Source organism: Rhipicephalus microplus, chromosome 2, assembly GCF_043290135.1.
Source record: "Rhipicephalus microplus isolate Deutch F79 chromosome 2, USDA_Rmic, whole genome shotgun sequence".
NCBI classification, from domain to species: domain Eukaryota; kingdom Metazoa; phylum Arthropoda; class Arachnida; order Ixodida; family Ixodidae; genus Rhipicephalus; species Rhipicephalus microplus.
The window spans coordinates 265,524,564-265,546,709 of NC_134701.1; the positions used below are offsets into that span (position 1 = coordinate 265,524,564).

At 46.4% G+C, this 22,146-nt stretch overlaps 1 protein-coding gene across 2 annotated transcripts in view; it reads left to right on the forward strand.

Moving 5' to 3' along the window:
• LOC119170038 (uncharacterized) overlaps positions 1-14,582 on the forward strand; it is a 265,750-nt gene extending 251,168 nt beyond the window's left edge. For both annotated transcript variants that reach the window (XM_075880854.1, XM_037421064.2), the window contains exons 3-6: positions 7,214-7,500; positions 8,718-9,170; positions 9,758-10,008; positions 13,620-14,582. In XM_075880854.1, coding sequence (XP_075736969.1) covers positions 7,285-7,500; positions 8,718-9,170; positions 9,758-10,008; positions 13,620-14,496 — 1,797 coding nt within the window. In that variant the 5' untranslated portion in view covers positions 7,214-7,284 and the 3' untranslated portion in view covers positions 14,497-14,582. The remainder of the gene's footprint in view (positions 1-7,213; positions 7,501-8,717; positions 9,171-9,757; positions 10,009-13,619) is intronic.
• Positions 14,583-22,146: the final 7,564 nt, after the last annotated feature.

Below are 22,146 nucleotides of genomic sequence, written 5' to 3' on the forward strand. Positions count from 1 at the left end.
TGCGTGTGTACCACTGGAATGCCCTACTTTGGAAATTATACTCTACTTAACGTTAACCGAAGTTTCATTTCGCTGATAGAGAGTAAGAGATGCTTTTGAATTTCCCTGCTTCCGTTTTGAAATCGAACGCACGCATTCTTCAAGGGATGGCATCGTAGTACCCACTTTTTTGCTTCGTGTGAACTGTTCGGCTTTCGTCTTGTGTATTGTGACCTCACCTGGGTGTAAGACACGCAGGACTAAACCAAATGGAGTGGTGGCCCCATCCTCTTCTTGCATACATAGCAATAAAAATACGCAAGTTATACCTAAGTAAAAACTCAAAGGGTCCTTTAGGCATCGCCGAAAGTGACTCGAAGGCAAAAGCCATCTTGTTTCTTTTCTTTCCAGCCAATGTGTTGATTCTAAGGCTCCCTCCTCAGAAGGGATCCTGCACCTTACGTGGTTTTTCATCGCCTCTAAGATCGGCGGCATTGCAAGCTCGTGTTTTCCACTGCCTCCGTGATCTGCCCACTTTTGACCAAGAGACGATGTTGTGTGATGACGCCGTCACGTGACGTCGTAGTGAGGTCAACAAGCATTGATAATTTTTGGCATCACTCGTGTGGACGCCGACGAAGCCTACGGGGTATTTTCGCGTTCGATGAGGCAACTACGGCGTTCGCCTTTGTAAGCATAATCCCCTTGCAAGTGTTGTCCCCTCGTCCTTGCCTAAGCTGTGCGTTTTCCCGCTTCATATAAGTGTAAGAAGCTCAGAGAGATAGAAGTATAGATTATATATTGATGTTTAAGCAAACAAGGAAGCAAGTGAACACATACACACACACTCACACACACGCTGCACGAACTGATACGAAGAGAGAGAGAGAGAAAGCGGTCGTGCCTCAACTGTGTGGGGGTAAATATTGTGCGTGACAAATGACTGACCGGGTATCTTATATTAGCTCGATGCCGGCTTCTCAGCGGCTACTGTTTGTTTGTTCGGCGCCTGTTACAACGCTATCTTGCATATGATATCTCCAATGTGTTGGGTGCTTGGCGAAATTGAACGTTTGTACAATTCTTGAGAAAAACATTATTGTGCGACCGCCTCTGAAACCTGACTTGTGTGTGCATGTTATGTGCAATGTGTATCTCCTCCTCTTTCTCTTAGTCTAGTTAACCTCCTTACCTTTCTGATATTTTTTCTTCTCTATCTATTTGTGCGCATGTGATTTTTTTTTCTAATTTATTTTATGTCTCTCTATCTCTATCCTCTTCCCGACCCTTTTTCACCACCCCTGTACAGGGTAGCAAAGCAGTTCTTCTAGGTTAACCTCCCTGTCTCTTCCTTTTATTTATTTATCTCTCTCTCTTCTTCTCTATCTCTGTAACTCCGGCCGAGTCCATTAAACACTTCGCTCTCTGGTTCGCTCACTTCTGCGTGGCTTCGATATTTACTGTACTCTGTTTTATACATCAGCAGCGCACTAAGCATTTTATGCATCAGCGCTACGGAAGCTAGCGAGACTTCTTGCAGTAGATGCGCTTTGACACTCTAAAGAAAGAGCGAGTAAAAAGGGTGTCTTTTTGTCCCACAACAATAATCGTCATCTATATTGCGTTCCACCCTTGCGCTATCGCCCCGCGCCCGGTATACATTCCGGTCATGATCGACATGCCCATTATCAGGGTTACATTGCATTCTCGATAGGAAAGTGGCCAGCGCCGAGTTTTCAAGAAAGGAAGCGCACGCAAGCCTGATGACGATTATTGTTGTGGGACAAAAACACACCCTTTTTACTCGATATTTTTTAGAGTGCATTAATATTACCGCATATTATGTATTTTTTTCACTTTTGTCTTCCTTTTTACCTTTTTAGACTGAATAATAAGTGAGGACGCTTTGCACCTTCAAAATAATACTCGTGGTCTTGAACATTTTCTGACCGTATATATATATATATATATATATATATATATATATATATATATATATATATATATATATATATATATATATATATATATATATATATATATATATATATAGTAGAGAGAGAAGGACACAACTTAGTGGTTGTCTTAATTGACAAAGTGACCGAAATATAGTTTTAGATGTTTTCCTCAAATATGTGGGTTCCAGATGTCACTGCACACAGCCTGATTAAAATAAGGAGAACTCCTAATTGCTTCACCGCACTGAATGCATTCTTCCTAACGTTGAAATTCGAATTACCCTCCACCACAAACGAGCGGCGTGAGCACTTCCACTTTTGCGACCACCGAGCCTTGAAATCGCGCCAACACGCGCAGCGCAGCAGAGAAAGACAGCGCAGCAAAACACCAGATGGCCGGCCTGAGGCCTTGGCAAAGGCCTGCGCTGTAGATACGGCACTTGCAGCGCGTGGTGTAAACTAGATCGGATATGAAAACTCGGCAAGCTCGCTCGCACAAAAGGCGCGCGTCGTATACAGTGCCCATTTTCTGTTTAGCGCAAGAGGGCCCTGCCGTTGTTCCCAGTCCTTCAACAAACCCTACAGCCTGCCCCCGCGTGCAGATTGTCCCTCGCTGTGGACCGTGATTTCGTTCTCACGCAAACGAGTGGTGTGTAAGAAGGCTGGTGTAAGAGAAATGGTATATGGGAGGAGGAAGGGCGGGGGGGTAGCATTAGAGCTTCAGCCATTCAATGTCGAGAGGCACGCACGGTCGCCCTCCTCTACTCTCGCCCAAGCGCAAGGCCCTGGCACAACCGCATGCAGAGAGGCAGGCAGGGTGCAGGCCGGCGTTCAAACCCTTATCGCCGCTTAATTTGGAGGCCAGCCGTGGTTAGGTCCCATGCGCTAGCGGGTTGCGTTTAATTAGAGGCCCCTGCTTTCGGGCGTTCAACGCGGTGGCTTACCGGTCGCATCGCGGGCGACCGCGCAGCGTGAGGAGACGACGTCTAGCTCGCCGCCGGCTTGCCTGCGACTCCGCTGTGGTCGCCTCCGCACTGCCAACTGACGCGTCGTGCGTCAGTCGGCGCCCCGCGTAGCTCGCGATAGCGGCTGTAGCAGGCGTGCTGCGCTGCAGCCTGCGCTTCTCCCGCAGTGCCGGCCGTTTCTGCCGTCCCGATTGAGAAACAGTCGGACACGACTTCTCACTCACTATAGCTGAACCCCTCCACTCCACGAAGCATGTGCCGCTCAATGAATGCATATTGGTGCGCGCCGGAGCTGCTGTAATAATGGGAGGCGGCAGCCATCGAGCAGTTGTTGCATCCTATAGTCAATCAACTGGAGATATTTTCCAGTTTTTTTGGTTGTTTGTATAAGCACGTGAATTACTTAGCGGATAAAATGGCTAATCGCGGCCAGATCACGATAATATTCAGCCTTACAGGTGCAAGGACAGAACCCACGCGGCAGCGGTGTCCCACATGTGCCATATCTTCACCACATACTATGTGGTGAAGAAACTCAAACTAGCAGTGGCGTAGCCAGAACGTGGCACGTCAAACACGTTCCACTGAAGTTTTTTTGCTGCCGTGTGCTACAGCAGGAAATGACACTCGACCACACTTGCCTGCCCGGTCCGCACTTCGAATCGAAATTGCGCATCTCCCCACCCCCTCTCCAAAACAAACTTCTGCCTATACGCCTCTACAAGTGCGCGAACTCTCAAAGTGTAAGCGCTGGGAATGCTGGTCTCCCACTCGTGGACTCCCGACTTCGCCCGCTTACTATTGCCAGCAGTCGGCGTAATATAGACGGCGAGATTTTATTGCAGCTCAATTAAAACAACGACTGAGACATTCACTTAGCTCTGTCATCTACGTACACAAGTTTTCAATGGGTGCAAGTGCCCTTTTGCTGTTGTAAGGGAGATAATACCCGATTTGCAGGAAAGCGCTCTTTCAATTAACGAAACACACGTAAGGAACTCTTTTAGTTCTCCCTAAGGAAGCACGTTAACAGCTGACCAGCCAAATTAGAGCTGCGCTGATTCATAACACCCTGAAAATTTCTGCGCTCAGTAAATAGGCTTTTGTCAAATAACCATATAAAATCCACGTTTATTGTGACGTCGCACAAAATTCGTCAATCCGTGGCAAAAACCTTCAGTGAACTACTGCCAGTGGTATGCACATCAACGATTATCAACGATTCCTGGGGAGTCGGATAAACCAATAAGAACGCCGAAGGTGTTTTTAAAATATTTATGAGCATTCTACTAGTAAGTATGCTTAAATTGTGTACAACTGGACAACGGTCTAAAGAGAAGACCCCCGGCTTTTCTATTTCGCGCACGAAGAAAACATGAATTTTCTCCAGGTAAGCGGCACCAAAGTACCTATGAACAAAGAAACGTTATATAGAAAATCTATTCCTTTAAGTGCACAACGGTAAGCAATTAATGCAAAACAATACCATGGGACACCGACACGACAAAGACCCCTGGTCACTGCGTAAAGAATAGTCATCTTCATATCCAAACGCACGTTCGTATACTTAACTAAAAAGAAGTATTCTGCTGCTTTGAGAGCTATGATTTCTAGGTTCCTGAAGTTAGCTATGGCCTTGCTACGTTGTGTGTAATATCGGAAAGCATGTCGTACGCGGATTATTTCACTTCTTTTTTTTCATTTGCCTTCCTTCTTTTTCTTCTTGGTACAATTAAACAGATGAGTAATATGTATGCAATTATATTCTAAAACGCTATGATTCAATCGTCCGTTACTTATACGCTTACAGCTAACCAAGGAATGAATGCGGGAGCTGTCGCGTCTTTTGTCTCGCTTCAGCTCACGTAAGCTCACTCAGCGCTGCATCCTTTTAGCGAGAAAGTGGTAAACACTCGCGCGGCGCTCGAATGCGCCCAGAATGCTCGCGATGATGATGCGAGGGGGCAGAGCAGGTCGCTCGCGGTGGTGGCCACCCTTCTAGCCCAGCCATGAGCGATTGCCTTTGTGTGTCAGGGGCTTGGAAAGGGGACCCGCTACCCCCGTGCGCCACCTCCCTGTCAGCGCATCTCCATTCTTCTCACATCCACGCGGCCCCACGTGTCTTGCTGCTGCTTCTGCTGCTGTCAGGGCGCGGAGAATGTCTATGCCCCTGCAGGACTACCATGCATGCAATAGCGCCAGGGGTCACACCGCTGCTGCCGCCGCGGTGCGGTGATTTTGATTGACAAGGAGATAGGGAGACTATCGCAGGCAAGCCTGCGCCGTCCGGGGTGTACGTGCGTTTCAGACAGGGCTGTGGTACGGCGTTGGACGTGCCGTTGCGCGATAATATAAACGACGTTGTCCGACCGCGCTGGCCGGTCGATAAGAGCGCGCCAACCTCTTGGCCCGTGTACAGAGTCGCGGTTTCATGCGAACTGCCAGTGGAAGACTGGACTAAAATTCGATAACCGCTAAATGAATGGAACAGTGATGTCTTTAATATGAACGTGGCTTACAACGACTTGGGTGAAATAAAGACGCGAGCCGTTTGTCTGTATCTGGTGTCATTGTTTTCGAAACAGTAGGCAGCAAGCAACGAGGACCGGCATGAGCAGCAGCTTTTCTGGCTATTTTTTTAAAAAGAAAGTTGGGGATTGCATGCGTGTGATGTCGCGAATGCAGTGCAAAAGAAAAGTGCAAAGCACGGTGTATTTGACCTCTTTTCACCTTTCGATATTCCTTGCTAGTGGCAGACTCACGTCAACTTTAAACGATATAGACCATTACATTTTTACCTTGTTTGACGACCGAACTTGTAGAGAATGCAGGGGCAGATGAACAAGTGACAGCGACAAAGAATGTTTCTGTCGCATCGGTGCAAGTCTTGAGTGATTATCTCATGCGACTAAGGCGGCCAATATGTCTCTATACGACATGTTTTGTCTGTTCAGACTGATAAGCGTTAAATGTTTCTTTTTGTCGGCTAGCACTTGGTTCTTAGACACTTTGCTTGATTACGGATGCGCTATCCACATATGTTGAAGGTGCACGGCCGTTGAGTATTTTTGTCTCTGCTATAAGCCGTGCACACCACCACAAATACGAGTGAGTAAAAATATTTTATTATGGCCAAGAAATACCTCCGGCAATGATGGCGCCCTCAGTCCAGGGCACCCGAGGCCTTTACCGTCTTCTTAGCGCTGTCGATCGGCTTGAGCTGTTCTTCGTGAAGCTTCCAGCAGAACAGCGCAGCGTCCCAACACTGTTCGAACGTTTACGTGTTGTTTACTTTCACTGCCTTTTGATTTTCAACGCGGTGAAGAGCTCGTTTCGCAGAAGTTCTGGTGTCGGCGTCGTTGCTGGTGGTTGTGAGCGAAAAATCATCTTGTGCGTGACCGAAAAATCGAGAACGATGCAAATAAAATAAATAAATGACAAACAATCACGGGTAACAGTGGGGACTGATCTAATGTCGTTTGGGTTTAAGTGGGATTCGAACCCGGGTCGTTTACGCGGCAAGCGGATGTTCTACCACACGGCCACTTGTCTGCTTGGGGATGCCGTGAAAAGAACAAAGAGCTTCCTGTGCATGCTTGGAAATGTAGTGAAAGTAGCAACGAACACATATGCTTTACAATCAACATGAAATATCGAAGTAATAATGCGTGGTACAAGCGCCCATTGCCAGTGGGCGTCAGAACATGTGATTATCATAATGGATTCGGGGTTTAAACCTGGTAACTCACTACAGAAGGTACTCGCACACTACTGCGCGTATTCCCTTAAGGACACGTAGTGGGTGCATAGCAAGTTCTTAAAGGTCTTATGCACTAAGTGTTCGAAGTTCGCACTAGGAACAGGATATGGCTATCGTGCTCAACTCCTAAAGGCGAAGAATTAGTGTCCCCTAATTTCTGGCAGTACTATGCTAGTAAAACGTTGGACATTCCTCGCATAGCGGGCTCTTATTGTCGTATATGTTGCCGTATATATTTTGCTAAGTAGACTCCGATTAGAGTGCGTTAGCAGTGGTCTCCGGGCCACTGACAAGGAATGTTTGAACGTATACGTCGTTGTGTCTGGTACATAAATCTGTTTCGATTTCACTGTAACCTGTGCTGTATTGAATGCGTTTTCCGTATTTTTTTCCACAATTTTAGCTCTTGCAGCTATTATGCACCTTCTATGTAAACCTCAAATGATAAGAAGGTCCCCTGGCAGTATCACACTTTGGGGCCTCCTGATGCTGCATGTATCGTGTAAGCCCGTATTTGTACATCCAATAACAACGAATTAACTTGACCGCAGGTGTGTCGCCTTCACGGTGAGAGGAGAGTGACGATGGAAGGAGGACAGCGCTTACCGACGAGTCGCACGTGATGTCTCCGGCCGCAGCCATGTGGTGCGCAGCGCTGGCCTTGCTGCTGTGTGCCGCGGCAGCCTCGGGTCTCGAGTCTCCGTCGGGCGCGGCCACCTCGTCGTCGGGTCATTGTCCCAGCGCTTGCACATGCAAGTGGAAAGGCGGCAAGCACACAGCCGAGTGCGTCAGCCAGGGTCTCTTCTCCGTGCCTGTGGGTCTGCCCCAAGGATTGCAGGTTAGTGAATACCATGCGCACAACCGTTTTTTTTTTTTGCTAATGTCCTACAACGTAGAAAGTGACTCGCAGTGATTTTCTGGCAACCTTAGCCTACTAAGTCTAGCTCCTACTAAGAATATTGGTCTTATATGCACCGTACTCAATGCAACGCCGCCTCTCGACAAGAAAAAAAAGAGAAACTTAAGAAAAACGCCGTGATTTATAAAAATTGCAAAGGAGCGTCAACGAACTGCGGGACCACTTCCGACTAAAAGGCGGCGTTGCCATCCGTCTAGCCTACGTTGTGAATAATATTAGAGCTTACCAGTCCTCAATCGTAGAACAAAGATAACATTATACTTTCTGGAGCTCAACATGCCGAACCTGCGATATTATTATCGAGTGGAGGGTTCCGGAAATTACCATAACCAGGGATCTTTAGGGGCGAAACTCCTTATGGTTTAGGGCACTCCATCCCTCCGGCGTTGCCAGCACAGCATATCCACAGACAGACAGACAGACAGACAGACAGACAGACAGACAGACAGACAGACAGACAGACAGACAGACAGACAGACAGACGGACGGACGGACGGACGGACGGACGGGCAGACGAACGGACGGATGGACACAGACAGATGGACGGACGGACGGACGGACGGACGGGTAGACGGACGGACAAAGACAGATGGACGGACGGACGGATGGATGGACGGACGGACGGACGGGTAGGTGGACGGGTAGGTGGACGGACGGATGGATGAGCGAACGGACGGTTGGACGCTTCGCCCCAGTTATCATCATTCACTCCATCGATATGCTGTGATCGTCTTTTAACGTGCACCGAAGATCAAATTCACGGGCCTCTAGCATTTGCGCTTCCATCGAAAATGCGGCCTTCTGCAGCCCGGATTCGATCTCGTATAGCAATGGGGCACCGTAATCTCCGGACTACCTTGACGGATAGTGACAAAACTTTACATTCAAAACTTTAAATTCACATGCTGGGGCCTTTCCGACTGGCAGGCTTCTCTAATGATATGCCAAGAATACTGATTTGCTCAGAAGTGAGTGAGGGAAACAGCTTTATTCGGTCCACAACGGGCGCGAGTTAACTCGACGTCACCTGGCTAGGCCTGCTATATTTTAATGAAGTTTAAATTTTATAGTACATCCGCGTTGACCGTCTCTAGCAGTACTTTCTTAAATGACCTCTATTGGACCGTGTTTCGCAGGTGATCCACTTGGAACGGAACAACTTCCACTCGCTGCCCGGCCGCACGTTCCAGGAGCGTGGCTTGGTCGACCTTCAGCGGGTGTTCCTCTCTCAGTGTCGACTCGGACGCGTGGCGCGGGACGCCTTCCAGCAGCTCACCAACCTTGTTGAACTGGACCTCAGCTGGAACTTGCTCACGGCCGTGCCCAGTGCCGCGCTGCGGGGTGTGCCCCACCTGCGCCGGCTGCAGCTGAGCGGCAACCCGATCGCACAGCTCGACAACGGCAGCTTTGTGGGCCTCCAGCACTTGACGTACCTTCACCTGTCGCGGTGCCAACTGCGATCCATTGAGCCCGGCGCACTCGACGGCCTACCGGCGCTGGAGTTTCTGTTGCTCGACTACAATCGACTCACGACGCTGCCGGCTCAAGCGGTGTCCCCACTTCCGAGACTCTCCACGTTGCATCTGCAGGTAATGAATTGGTAGTCTGACCTGTACGGATGGAAGGATATTTGTACGTATCACTTATAGCGATGAGCTTTAATCTTCTTTTTCAAGATGTCTACGCAAGACATAATATTAGGGGGACATGGCGGTTAATTACATGAGAATAGACTTGTTTGTTTCGAGAGAGCCTTAACTGAATGGCGCACTAAGTAGAACTCGGCTTTAACAACGTAGCTGTCATGGAGCTAAGGTTTTTCGTAAGCTACAAACTGACACTCAGCCTAATTCTAGACATATCTATATATACTTAACAGCCCATTTGATCGTACCAAAGTTGATAATATTTCATAATGGTGTTCCTTAGCGCATGTAATTCGTGTTACCGTGTTCCCGTGTGCCTGTAAAATTAGTGATATACCATATGTTGTTTTTCATCCATCCACATTTTTCATTACCTCAAACAACAATTGCCCCAAAGCTTAGTGCGCTTCTAAAACTGTAGTCACTCCGGCACAGCAGTGCGGGGAACGTCGTACACAGAATAGCAGGTTCTGCTTACGTCGCATCCCGCCTTTTCTCGTGCCAACGGCAGCGTTTTCCGTCCCACGTAGGGCAACCCGTGGCAATGTGACTGCCGACTGAGCAGCCTGCGGCGATGGATGCGCACCCGCAACATCCCGCTGGGAGAGCCGCCGCGCTGCGCGGGTCCACCGCGGCTCGAGTCGGCCTCGTGGGACGAGCTCGCGCTCGAGCAGTTCGCCTGCCCGCCTCAGGTGCACGCCGATTCTCTGGTCAGCGTCCAAGAAGGACGCAATGCCACGCTCGTCTGCCGAGTCCGCGCAGACCCGCCCGCTGTGCTCAGGTCAGTATGCTCTACTTGACTAGAGTATAAAGTTGGACATGTTGGTAAGACATACTTAATCGACGTAGCGCGTTTTGAAACATAGGACAAGGGAAGGGACAGAAGGGAGCGCTTACTTCCAACAAAACTTTATTTCGAGGAGCGTACATATATATGCTCATGAAATTCGAAAACAACAGACAAACAGATGAAAAACCTTCTATTGCCACCCTACTAAACTCTCTAAAGCGCTCCCTTCTGTCCTTTTCCTTGTCCTATGTTTCAAACGCGCTACGTCGATTAAGGAAAAAATGCCCCACTTCTATCGGGACAATGAAACAAAAAAATATATGTAAGAGATCCCAAAAAAATGACTTTAATGTCGGGTAGTGGCACTTGCACGTCGGCGTTTGTGTGTTCAGGTTTATTCACTTATTTGACTTCGTGCTTCACGCGCTTCCTTAGCGGATCTCAGAGGCCATGTAGAAGGAAACGCGCGGTTGATATCTGTCCCACCAGGGGCCGCAACACTTCCCACTGCTGACAGTCCTTAAATGAATTGTATAAATTATTATAATAATTCTTCTAATAGGTAAATGACATTTAACCTAAATAAATTAAGTGGAATTCTGCCCCAATATTTTATTTGTCCAACATGACCAGAACTAGAACCACGGGGTTCTGTTTTAGAAGGCGTTTTATTGATATGCAGCAAACAGCAAGCAATTGTTCGACTCGAAATAGACTAAAGGGACATCTGGTGCTAGCTACTGTGGGAGCAGCAGTGTGGATTTGCCTGAGCAGTGTTCGTTCGGCTTCGTGTGCTCTATTGCAAGACGAAGTTCAGTACTAGATCAGCTACACACTTCACCGTCCAGGCTGACCAGTCCAAGTTAGCTAGCGATATTCGCAGCGAGTACTCGAAGCGAAAATTGTGGAGAAGTAGCATGTAAGGAAGGGTGTTTAAACTCCCATAACACGTAATCTGGGATCGGGTGGAGGATGCAATGTGTATCGGTGCTTCCCACAGCGAAATCGTCGCTAATGAACACCGAGAGACAGAAGACGATTTTGTTTTAATTACGTACACATGTACATTTATTTACAATCATACATGGCGTAGTGTGCGTCGGCTCTTTCCACGTCAGGTAGATGGCGTTCTCGCGGTGAACTTCTTAAGCCCCTCTAGAACCTTTACTTCTGCTACTCGAATTCACTTGTCTGCACTGGCGTTTGGCTCTGACAAAGATTCATATGAGCTTGTCGTTTCTGATATGTGTTCTGAGATTCGTTTTTAGTGGAACAGTGGCGAGTAAAGCTAATAAAGCATTATCACTTTGCAGGTACGCTTCAAGGAGAAGTGTTTTGAACAAATTATTTAACCGTTGAGATGCCCGTTTGTGTCTTGTTATTGAGAAGAAACTTGGGTACCTTGGTAAATTTCGTCGGAAACTCTACCACAACTTCTAAGTCAAACAAAACGTTTTAGGCAGTAACGAGACGACGAACCATCAGGTTGTAATTCGGATACTATACATATTCTAGTGACGAGTTCTGGAATGTACCCATTATCTGTGTCGCATACTCATCTGCGATTGACCATGACGGCGACATGACATGACGATAAGCGGAGACCCTAAGGTGCTTAGTTCCTAATATTCTTCAAATAGTGATAAACGGGTCACTCGGTGCTTATGCGATTGAAAAATCTCTGACGACGTAACAGCGTTGGGATTCGCTATACACCATCCAGTTACCGCAAACGCCGATGTTTGCCGTGTCATGACTTCTCGCATCCGTGTTGGTGCGGCCTGTCTCTTTTTTTAATAAATGCTCACCAACTAGTTCGATTGTCTGTTAAGCGAGAGAATAACAAGGAGCGCGAGAGGCACGGGCTGCTGCGAGAAGGGCCCCACGAACGACAACGCGCATCTGCAAGAAGTGCGAACGCTTCGTTTCAGCGCGAGGTTGTGTCTCTGCAGTTTACACCCGCGTCGCGTCCGTGACTGACAGGGTTTCAACTCGGACCTCTCTGCGCGGAGAATCAACGTATCAATGTAAAAACAACGTAGCATAGCATAGCTAAAGCCTAGTAATGACCTGTACAAGCAACCTAAACGAAACATGCACCAGCTATAGCTAAGGCCCACAGACGTAAAAGCTTTCACAATAGTCTCCAGAACCGTCCAGTTTTGCTGCTCGAGTGGCTTAGTGCAGGCGTTGCGATCTTTGTTTTTTTTTTTCAGTTTCAGTTTGCTGTCAGTCCACGTTGTGTGCTGCCCTTTTACGCTCGTGTTACGTCCCGTTCTATACCGTTGATGACGTTGTTCACGTATTCAAAATCGCCTTTTTTTTTGTACGCTCTTGTGGTCACAGAGTAGACAATAAAAATGCTAACTATATGATGAAGTTTCCCTGAACACGTAAGTTATGTAAATCTTTTTTTTTCTCATTCTTGATATAAGTGCATGGTCTCGCTTTTCATGTGCCCTTCTTTCTGTCCACTGCCGACAATGACGACTACGTAAGATAATAATCCGGCAAACAACAAAGAGTTAAGCCCACATACGCCGTCCATGCGCTAAGGGGTTTTAAGTCGTACGGACCGGATAATCACTTTAGCCGAAATAAATGAAATTCCGCTACGAAACTTAGAGTTTGATTTCGTTTTATACTTTTCGATCGTTTTAGCGGTAGCACACGGAGCACAGAATTTTCTAATTGAATAATGCTGTGGAGCTCCAATCGCCGTTAGACGAAAAAAAAAAAAAAGCAGTCCTCCATTAAACAAGAGATGGGCCCCGCTTTGTCTCCGTAATTATTTCCGTCTAATGCCACGATTGAAGAGTTTTTCTCTAATGGGGTTCTTATTATTAGAAAAGCTACATTAAGTAGCGAGCCCATTTTAAGTGTACCTGTTTTGCTCTGTAGGCTCGACTTTCGCTGACATGCACACATTGGGGAATATCTACTACTATTATTCGTTATTAATAGTGTCGTCTACCCGTACGCTCCATCAGCAAGCAGCGGTTGCTTAAGAGTGTTCACATTCATTCCATTTTCCACTCATTCTGCTGCTCTCCCTTCATGCTTTGAAGCTAAATGAAGTTGTCAGGTTTCTTTTCTTGCTGTTTCTATTTAACTATTTACAGTGGGATTCAGATTCTTCTTTTTTTATTTCCTTCTTTCTTGCCTTCTTTCTTTCTTTCTCTCATTCTTTATTTCTTGTTTTCCTTTTCTATTTATTTATTTATTTATTTATTTCTGAAACGCTGGAGGCCCGCGTACTTAGATTTAGGTGCACGTAAAAGAACACCACATAATCAAAGTTTTCAGAGCCACCCAGAACGGTGTCCCTCAGGATCACATCGGGGTTTCGGGATGTAAAAACACAACGATTGTTATGTAATGATGAATGTAGTGGGTCATGCAAAGCTCGGCAAACACATTGTCAGTGCTAAGCACGAGACGCTCGACCCGGATGTTGTCGCTGATTTCGCTGGCTAGGCCTACGCTCCTACCTGGTCTCGAATAACAGTTCTGACTGTCTCAGTTATAGTTACATTATTGTTTTCAAGAAAGTCATGTTTTCGCGATAACGCATTGTATCTTACGCTTCCTTCCTCATCCAGATGGGAGGCGGCTGACTGGGGTGCCAACGCCTGGAACTCGACGGATGGCACGTCGGGTCCGGACTTGGACTCGACCCGCTTCCAAGTGCAGCGTGAGCAGAGCGGGCCGTTCCAGCTGAGCTGGCTTTCCGTGGCTCACGCGGGTCCCTACGACGCGGGCGTCTACATCTGCGTCGCCGAGAACCGCGCCGGACTGCGGGCCGCCAACACGACGCTGGCCGTTGTGCAGGCGCCACCGGTGGCCAGCGGCCTTTCGCGCACCTACAAGGTGGTCATCGTGCTGGCCAGCTTCCTGGCGCTGGTCATACTGGCTCTCATACTGTGCTTCGTCGTGGCTCGGCAGAGGGCTCTGGCTGCCTCTAGGGCCAAGTTTCCAGGCATGCTCAAGCAGCTGGCGCGCAAGGCAGACCTGGTCGAAGTGGCAACGCCGAGCGACACGAAGGCAGCCCAGCTGGCCGCCATGCAACAGCAGTCGCCACAGGACGGCTCGGCGCAGTCACCCGGAGACCGGACGACGCCCGACCTGGTTCACGGCAAGAGCGGCGCGGGGCTCGACTATTCCAGGCAACCCAACGGATACGGGCCCATTGGCAACGGCTATGCCAATCCAGCTGACCCCTGTTACGGCCAGTTCGCGCTGCCCGACCGGTACCTCGAAGAGCCACCCGAACCGCCGTACAGGCACGACCTCTACTCGCCGCCGGAACCCTCAGCGGCAGCCGCACAGTGGAGGGTAGTCGAACCCACGGCGACTTCTTGGAAGCGCAACGCAGTAGTCGCACCTCCGGTCGCGGCCTGCGTGGCGGTCGGCGGTGATACCCGATACTCTCCAGACGAAGGGTACGGCGAAGGAAACTACGAAGGCACCGAAGTGTGAACGATATTTGAGATGTAGGATTGAAAAAAAAACGCTAACCGACAGACCACGAAGTGCAAGACGTCGGGCTCCATCAAGAAATCTTTTTTTAAAAAAATCAAGGTGGGATGTTGCCTGGAACGACAAGGGCACCCCCGTTTAGTCCCCGGTACCATCGGGACCTAAATGCACAACGGTAATAAGAAATGACGGAAGAAGCTATTGAGAACGTCTGACGAATAACGCTGTGCGTTTTACGTGGAACGAGCTGGCATCGTCTCCCTTGCAGGACAAGAAGCCAGCACTCGGCTGTTATGCTCGAACGATGGAACATTTTTGTGACAACGAACTGCTGCCAAAAAGGTGTAGAGATCTATTTTTCACTGCGCGAAAGAAATGGCTGGACCAGCGACTGTGGCTGAAGAAAGAACACCTCGCAAAAGTATGGCGAGCTAAGTAACTAAGTTCGAGCGCTTAAAGAAGCGTTTTCGGGCTTACTCGAAAGAACAGCCCTCTCGCGTTGTGTGTACACTGTTCTTGAGTCCCTAATGTTTCCAGCGATATTTCATTGTTCTCGTTTCCTTATCCTGTGTTCCTTTCGTCTCATGTGCAACGGCAAGTCAGTGCAGTAGCAATGGAAAATACCCGGAGTGTGTGACCCTTCGCGAGTGATTTTCTTTTTCAACTTTTCAAGATTGAAAAAACTGTTCTTTGTGATTTTTTGCAACGAATACTAATTTATGAGTGACTTATCTTCAAAACGCGCTTCATCATTTCGTGTTTGGCACATTCGTGAAGAAACTGTTTGTGTTTCACAGACACAAGACTCGGTCGCGAGTGAATGACGAATCCCATGGTGACTTGTGGTTCACTGAACACGGTTCCTAACATGCCCTCCAGATGGGGCGAGCTGTAATTATGGAAGACAATATGCGAGTCACTTGGGACTAACGCATGCACAGCGCTTGCCCGTCCACGAAACGCTGCTAACGCTCGCGTTCACACCAAGGCTGCAGAGATCTAACGCATACCAGAACAAAGTGGCGACGACAAGCTGAACAACAAATGTGGCGCCTCGAAGTGAGTCGCGGGCTGAACTTTGCTTCAGTGTCCACGAGAACACTTCGGTGAATCCCTATACATACACTTATACATACATATATATATTATTTCTTGTGAAGACAAGCGCCCTTGTACATATTTATTACCAAATGTTTGTTGTGACAGTGAAACTTCCGAAGGCCTCAAAATGAAGGCCAATAAAGCTGTTGTGCCAGACGCACGTCGCATTGTGTGACCATCTCGGTATTGTGAACATAATGTGGAGAGTCATGTAAAATGTGGAATAGCACTTCGGTTATTACAATTGGGTGAAGTGTAGTGCATGTTAGTATAGCGGCCATAGTATTATATAGTACAGTATAGTAAAGTATTGTGAGGACTGTGAGAAGAAACATGACAATTAACTGATGCCATGTCACCACGAGACTATGTCATGATGACGTCACATCCTGGCTTATCGTACAACTTATTCCTGTTGACACTGACAACTGTTACGATGGACACTACTCCCATTTGATGAAAAATACAAGGCTTCAATAATAAGTAAACACTTCGATGGGCTAGATAATGCCCTTGCAAACACCTCTAGTTAGCGAATTTTTGTTGTTGTGAGTACTGGACTAGAGGTTAATCGATTCCGAATGCGTGCGGGAAATGATGTTTTGTACACATTTAGCGCTACACCATGATCGACAGTGACTGCGTGGCTAATGGCACGGTCACTCATACACATGAAGAGCATAACTGCCCCATTTCTCTGACTTACTGTATGTACCGCATGCAACCCGTGTGCGTCTGAACAGGTAAAATCGAACAGCTTGTCATAACATTTGATTGATTGCAGATGGCCTCATGAAGCGACGACGGCCACGTTGCGCTTGATTCGGGAATTGAAGGGGTTTTTGGAGTGTTGCTTCAGGGAGAGTGCATTACGTGCTACTTACCAGGCATAATGTAAGGCCGCCAAACAATCACACACAGACAAGAGTAACTTAGACTTGAGTTAAGCTTTAAAAAAAATCCTTGGCTAACCTTAGCACGAGACTTATCATTGTCAAAGATGGGCGAACATTAGGAAAGAGCCCTAAAGGACGAAAAGCTTCGCGTATACCAGAGTTTTAAAAGGAAACAAAATTGCAGCAAAGCACGCGACAAATATATTGAAGCATAACGACCGGCAAGTTCGAAATACTGATGCTAAATATACAGGTGAAAAATAGTGACCAAAACAAGAAGGTTGAATAAGGATTTTTTTCTTGAACTATTTCGCAAATTGTCGGCAAAGTCGAGAGTCGCAAAAAGTGTTTCTATATATTTGATTATGAAGATAATTGAAGATGTAATGCGCACAACTTGTTTTATTCATGGCGGTCATACGTTAAACTTTGCCGACATTTGCATTCAGCTAAAAATGGTGAGCTGAAACTTACAATATACGTCCTCGTTGGCAATCAATACGCTCGTGCATTTTAATGATCGGCCGAACAACCCTCCTTCTATCGGAGTCGACGACACGTGCAGCCGGCAAGACACGGTCGATTTCGTCACCTTAAGCTTCTTCGTTCATTTCGTAATCTTGGCCTAGCACTAAAGGTTGGTGTACCGGCATGTTAAATTTGCACCGACATGAGCTCCTCGCACAATTGTGTCTGGCTTAGAGCCGTACCGAAGTATCCTCACAATTATTTCGAGTAAGGATGGTTCTCCGGAACGACTTACCGCGTGCAAATTTTCTTGCTGGCTTAAAATTATGTGCACCTATTCCTTCCTGCGCGATGAGATGCATTAAATTAAACAGTAATTTCATTTATTCCGCGAGAACCACAGTGGCTCACTACATCTGCAAGCTTAGGAAGGTTCGTACCTGTGGTACAAAAGCCCCTTTTACAATTATTCGTTTAATTATGCAGAGTTTCCCAATTATCGCGCAGCACAATTTCAAAGAAGAGGAACTGTGTTACGTGAACCAAACCTAGTGCATATTGCTCCCAGCGTAGTGTAGCAAGCACTACTAATTTTTTCGTTAATGACAATTGAGTAATTAGTCATTATCCTATTTGCAACTGAAAAAGTACTCGTCTATTTATCTTAATCTGAATGAGGCAGATGTGCGCATGTTTAAACGACATCTGTTTTTGCTACTTCCAACAACGTACTAATTGCGTGCCCATTTTTTCATGCTGATAGAGAATGCCCACGAAAAAAAAAATAACACATGGCTAGACTGTTGCGCGCATCTAAAAGCAGCGCCTTCAAACAAGCTCACTTTGAGGTGGCCTGTATGCATAAAAAAGTGTAGAACAAAATACGGATCACACCATCAGCCACTTCCCGTCCGAAGAAACACACAACTGTGATCCTATAGACAGTCAGGCTGTAATAAAAGCAGTGTTCCAGCCGCTTTATCAATAAAAGCAGTTGACTATGAGATATAGATTGTAATCGTGACGCAAAATCACGCGAAAGGAATCTCCGCAAGATTGCAGCACATGTGTTTGGCGCCCGACCTGTGCCCTTGCAATTTGCGGAACGCTGTCTATGGAAACCGAAAAGAGGCAAAGTGGTTGGTTGCTGTAAGTTTATTTGAGGGCGATGTTTTTTCTTCTTTTTTTTTGCGAATGGAAGCGCAGTCACGCTCTTTTTCATATTTTGAGGGCTTTTTTAATTAACAGAAAAGAATGAACACGCAGCTAGTACTCTGGTCAAAGTAACACTGACAGTTGTCGTTTCAATATGCACACATCTGACTCATTTACATCTTGATAATTAGGCAAATACATTCAGAGATACTAACATAATTAGGACCAAATAGTAGTGACTACTAAATAGTAGTGACTACTAATTAGTAGTGACTACTACAACATAATGGGAACAATATGCACTATATATCCTTGGTTTACGTTACTCAGTTTCTCTATTTTGAAATTGTCCTGCGTGATATCTGGGACACCCTGTATAATATGCATATTTCTGGGTGAATTACGACCTGCCACGGTGGTCTTGTGGTTACAGTGCTCGGCTACTGATCCGCAGGTCGCGAGATCAAATCCTCGCCTTAGCGGCAGCATTTCAGAGGCAGCGCAATGCTGGTGATCCGCATAGTATTTTGATTCCGAGTTCTAAAGCTAGTTGTCAATAAGTAGCACCACTACACAAGATATGCAGACACTCAATTGACAGAACTAGGCCACAGTTATTGCGGCAGTGAGCAAGTAGCTTCGTGTAGCCAAGTTAGTGAATAGACAACGGTTGCAAATCAAGTCTGCTGTATGACTGGTACTATGTACTTAAGTGTCATGTATACTAGACTGACGTCATATGGCGGTTCGCGAAAGAACTTACTGCTGGCGATCTGCTAGAGTGATCTCACCTACCACATTTGCCCACTATTGGGTGTGTCCGTGCACCGGCCCTTGGCACCAACGACTGCTGCAGTAAAGAAGCGACTACGCCCTGATACTTCGCACAAGGTTTGTCTCTTGAAAACATTTGCATTTGCTAACCTATCTTTAACGCTGCTCTGTTGTGATAGCTGCCTCTTGTCTTCGTTTGATGATGCCATTTTGTGTTTAGATAGCGGAAAAAAACAGTAACGCTAAGTGCCGAAATGACACCGATGCAAGAAAGACCAAGTAGGCTAAATGAATTGTGTGAATCTGTGAAAGTATAAAATGAGACCATTGTTTGTTAAAGGATAAGAGATTAGATGTGTCTGAACATCTGATGCTTTTTGAGCAGTATTCTCGCCTGAATAATATAGATAAAAAAGGTCTTCCCATCACGGAAGCTGACAACTGTCTGGACTAAAAACCTGGCTGCGCTGTGTATCTGTGCGGGTGTGAAAATGTTGTTGTATGTTCTTGCACTAGGCGTCATGCAATAGGTCCCTCGGCATTTCTTTTTGTTGACACGTCACACTATATCATCCCTTACTGCCAGACTTGAACACCTTACGGAAAATAAATGACCGGTAATAATTACAAGTATTTAGTTTAATACGTAACTGATTATTGCCGCCAATCACACCTCCATAAAGGTAACTGAGCAAATACAAAAATGTATTCGAGTAGTTTTGCGTGATTTTTGTTCTATATTTCATCGTCGTAACGTAACAATACAAGTCTACTCAGGCTACAACGTACTACTGTGGCTCTAATGCTATGGAAAAGGCTGGAATCTTGAGAGAATTCAGCGAGGCTTACTGCGACTGCCATGGTATAAGTCTTAATGAAAGCCAGCCTGGCTCCATCATTTTCTGGCCTAGATTAAGGTTTTGTCAAACAAAAAGAAAGCGAGCCCTCAAAAGTTCCGTCCTTCTACACTGTGATACAGTGTTAGCTGTCATTGACTTTCAACAAGAGCTGTTTTATATTCTTTCGCAACTGATCCTTCCACAACGGCTCGTTATGAGGTCAGCTGCTACTCTGATTAAGAATATTGCAGGTATAACGTTGCAGCACAAAACACAGGACCGGGTTTATTGGCGGACCATGGGAGAAACATTTGCCCTGCACTGGGCTTAGTCAGGCTGATGATGATTATAATGCTACACTGAAAACGCTCCCACTGCATGTGCATGAGGTAAGGTTGGTATTATAACGTATAAATTTGCATATCTGCTCATACTAACCCATTGCTTCTCTGCTATAGTGTACATGTCCGCTATGAAGCGTACATCTTCGCTGTTGCTAGCTAAAGTCACTAGAACGGCAAAAGTACCGTATTCGTTTTCTCTTCGCCACCGCAGTCACTCAGCGATTTCACCGCATGAATGGTCCAGCCCTCGCGCCTCACTATAGTGTCTCGGGGCACTCGCGACCGTTTAATTAAAAAATGTGTACCCATACTGCTACGACGAGATACATCGCTATACAGCGAACACGAATGACAGGTGGTAAAATGAAAATCGTAACATGCATGTCATGTATGGCATGACTTACGGGCCTATCTCGTGGGCGTGCTCGCGGCCGGTGGGCTAGCTTGACATTGATAAAAAGTGTTGTCGCGTGAGGTTACACTATGCCGAACATGGATGACAGGTGGTAACATGAAAACCGTGACGTGCGCTTCAAGTACAGCATGACTTACGAGCCACGCTTGTGATTCGATTGTGGCTGGTTCACTATATTGATTTGATACGTGGGGTTTGACGTCCCCAAATCACCTTATGATTATGAGAGATGCCGTAGTGAAGGCTCCGGAAATTTCGACCACCTGGGGTTCTTTAACTTGCACCCATATCTCAGCACACGGGCCTACTGGTTCACTATATTGACACACATCAAAAATGATATATGGGGACACGACTGTATACGAAGAACATAAATGACAGATGGTAACATGAAGATCATGGCACGAATGTCATTATTTTTTTTCATGTTACCACTGGTCATTCATGGTTGTCGCACGGTGAAATTATGAATTACCCATGTTGGTGTATACCAGGCTAGTGATCCGGTGGTGAGTGCACCACGTGCGTGGCACGTAAATTATGCCGTATCGAACATGCAAATCCTGATTTTCATCTTACCACCAGTCATTTACGTTAGTCATACAAATATATTTCGTCATAGGAATTTCCGTATACATCCACTTAATTAAACGACCGTGACGATTCGGAGACCATGTCATGTAAATCAGTTTGCATATGACATGCGTGTCTTGATTTGCATGTTAGGAGCAGCCCCTACTTTCATCATACACTCATGTCACGCCGTACCAATCATGCCGTATGTAGAAAGTTTACGAAGCGGCCGACAGAGCACAAATGCAGCGGTGTGGAAAACATTCGGATCATGACATGCGTGTTATGATTTTCGTGCTATGTCCCATCATTTATATTCGGTATGCCATCACGTTATGCCACACCACGACCACTCGATGAAGATAGATAGATAGATAGATAGATAGATAGATAGATAGATAGATAGATAGATAGATAGATAGATAGATAGATAGATAGATAGATAGATAGATAGATAGATAGATAGATAGATAGATAGATAGATAGATAGATAGATAGATAGATAGATAGATAGATAGATAGATAGATAGATAGATAGATAGATAGATAGATAGATAGATAGATAGATAGATAGATAGATAGATAGATAGATAGATAGATGCGTTCAAAGGCGCAGGCATTTAATCAATGCCGACAGCTTAGTGCGTAAATGCCGTGCAGTTCACAATTTTAATCGTGTTAATACGCGTGCGTGCCAGTGCAGGCAAGTGATAACTGTCTCCATTTCTTTCCTAATCGGATAAAGAACAACAGCTTGGGTCATGCTGGGCTGCAAATGGCGCCTGCGATGTGCAAAACGTGCGTTACTCATCGTAACATCAACCCCACTCCACCGCAAGCAACTTCAGCTGCCTGGAACCAAATATGGCGGCGGGCCAGAAGGTCGTGGTACTATTCAAATTGCAGTGATATTATTGCGGGCGCTCGGATAAGGCATTTCATGTAGGTCGAACCAAAGGGCGAAAAAAAAGAAAAAGAACTCTGGGGGAACCTCTTGATTTACAGGAAGAAAATTCCCTATATGTGGTCGCATATTTTTGGGTGCCGTGAACTGGCGTAAAAATGAGTTAAAACTTCAATGTAGA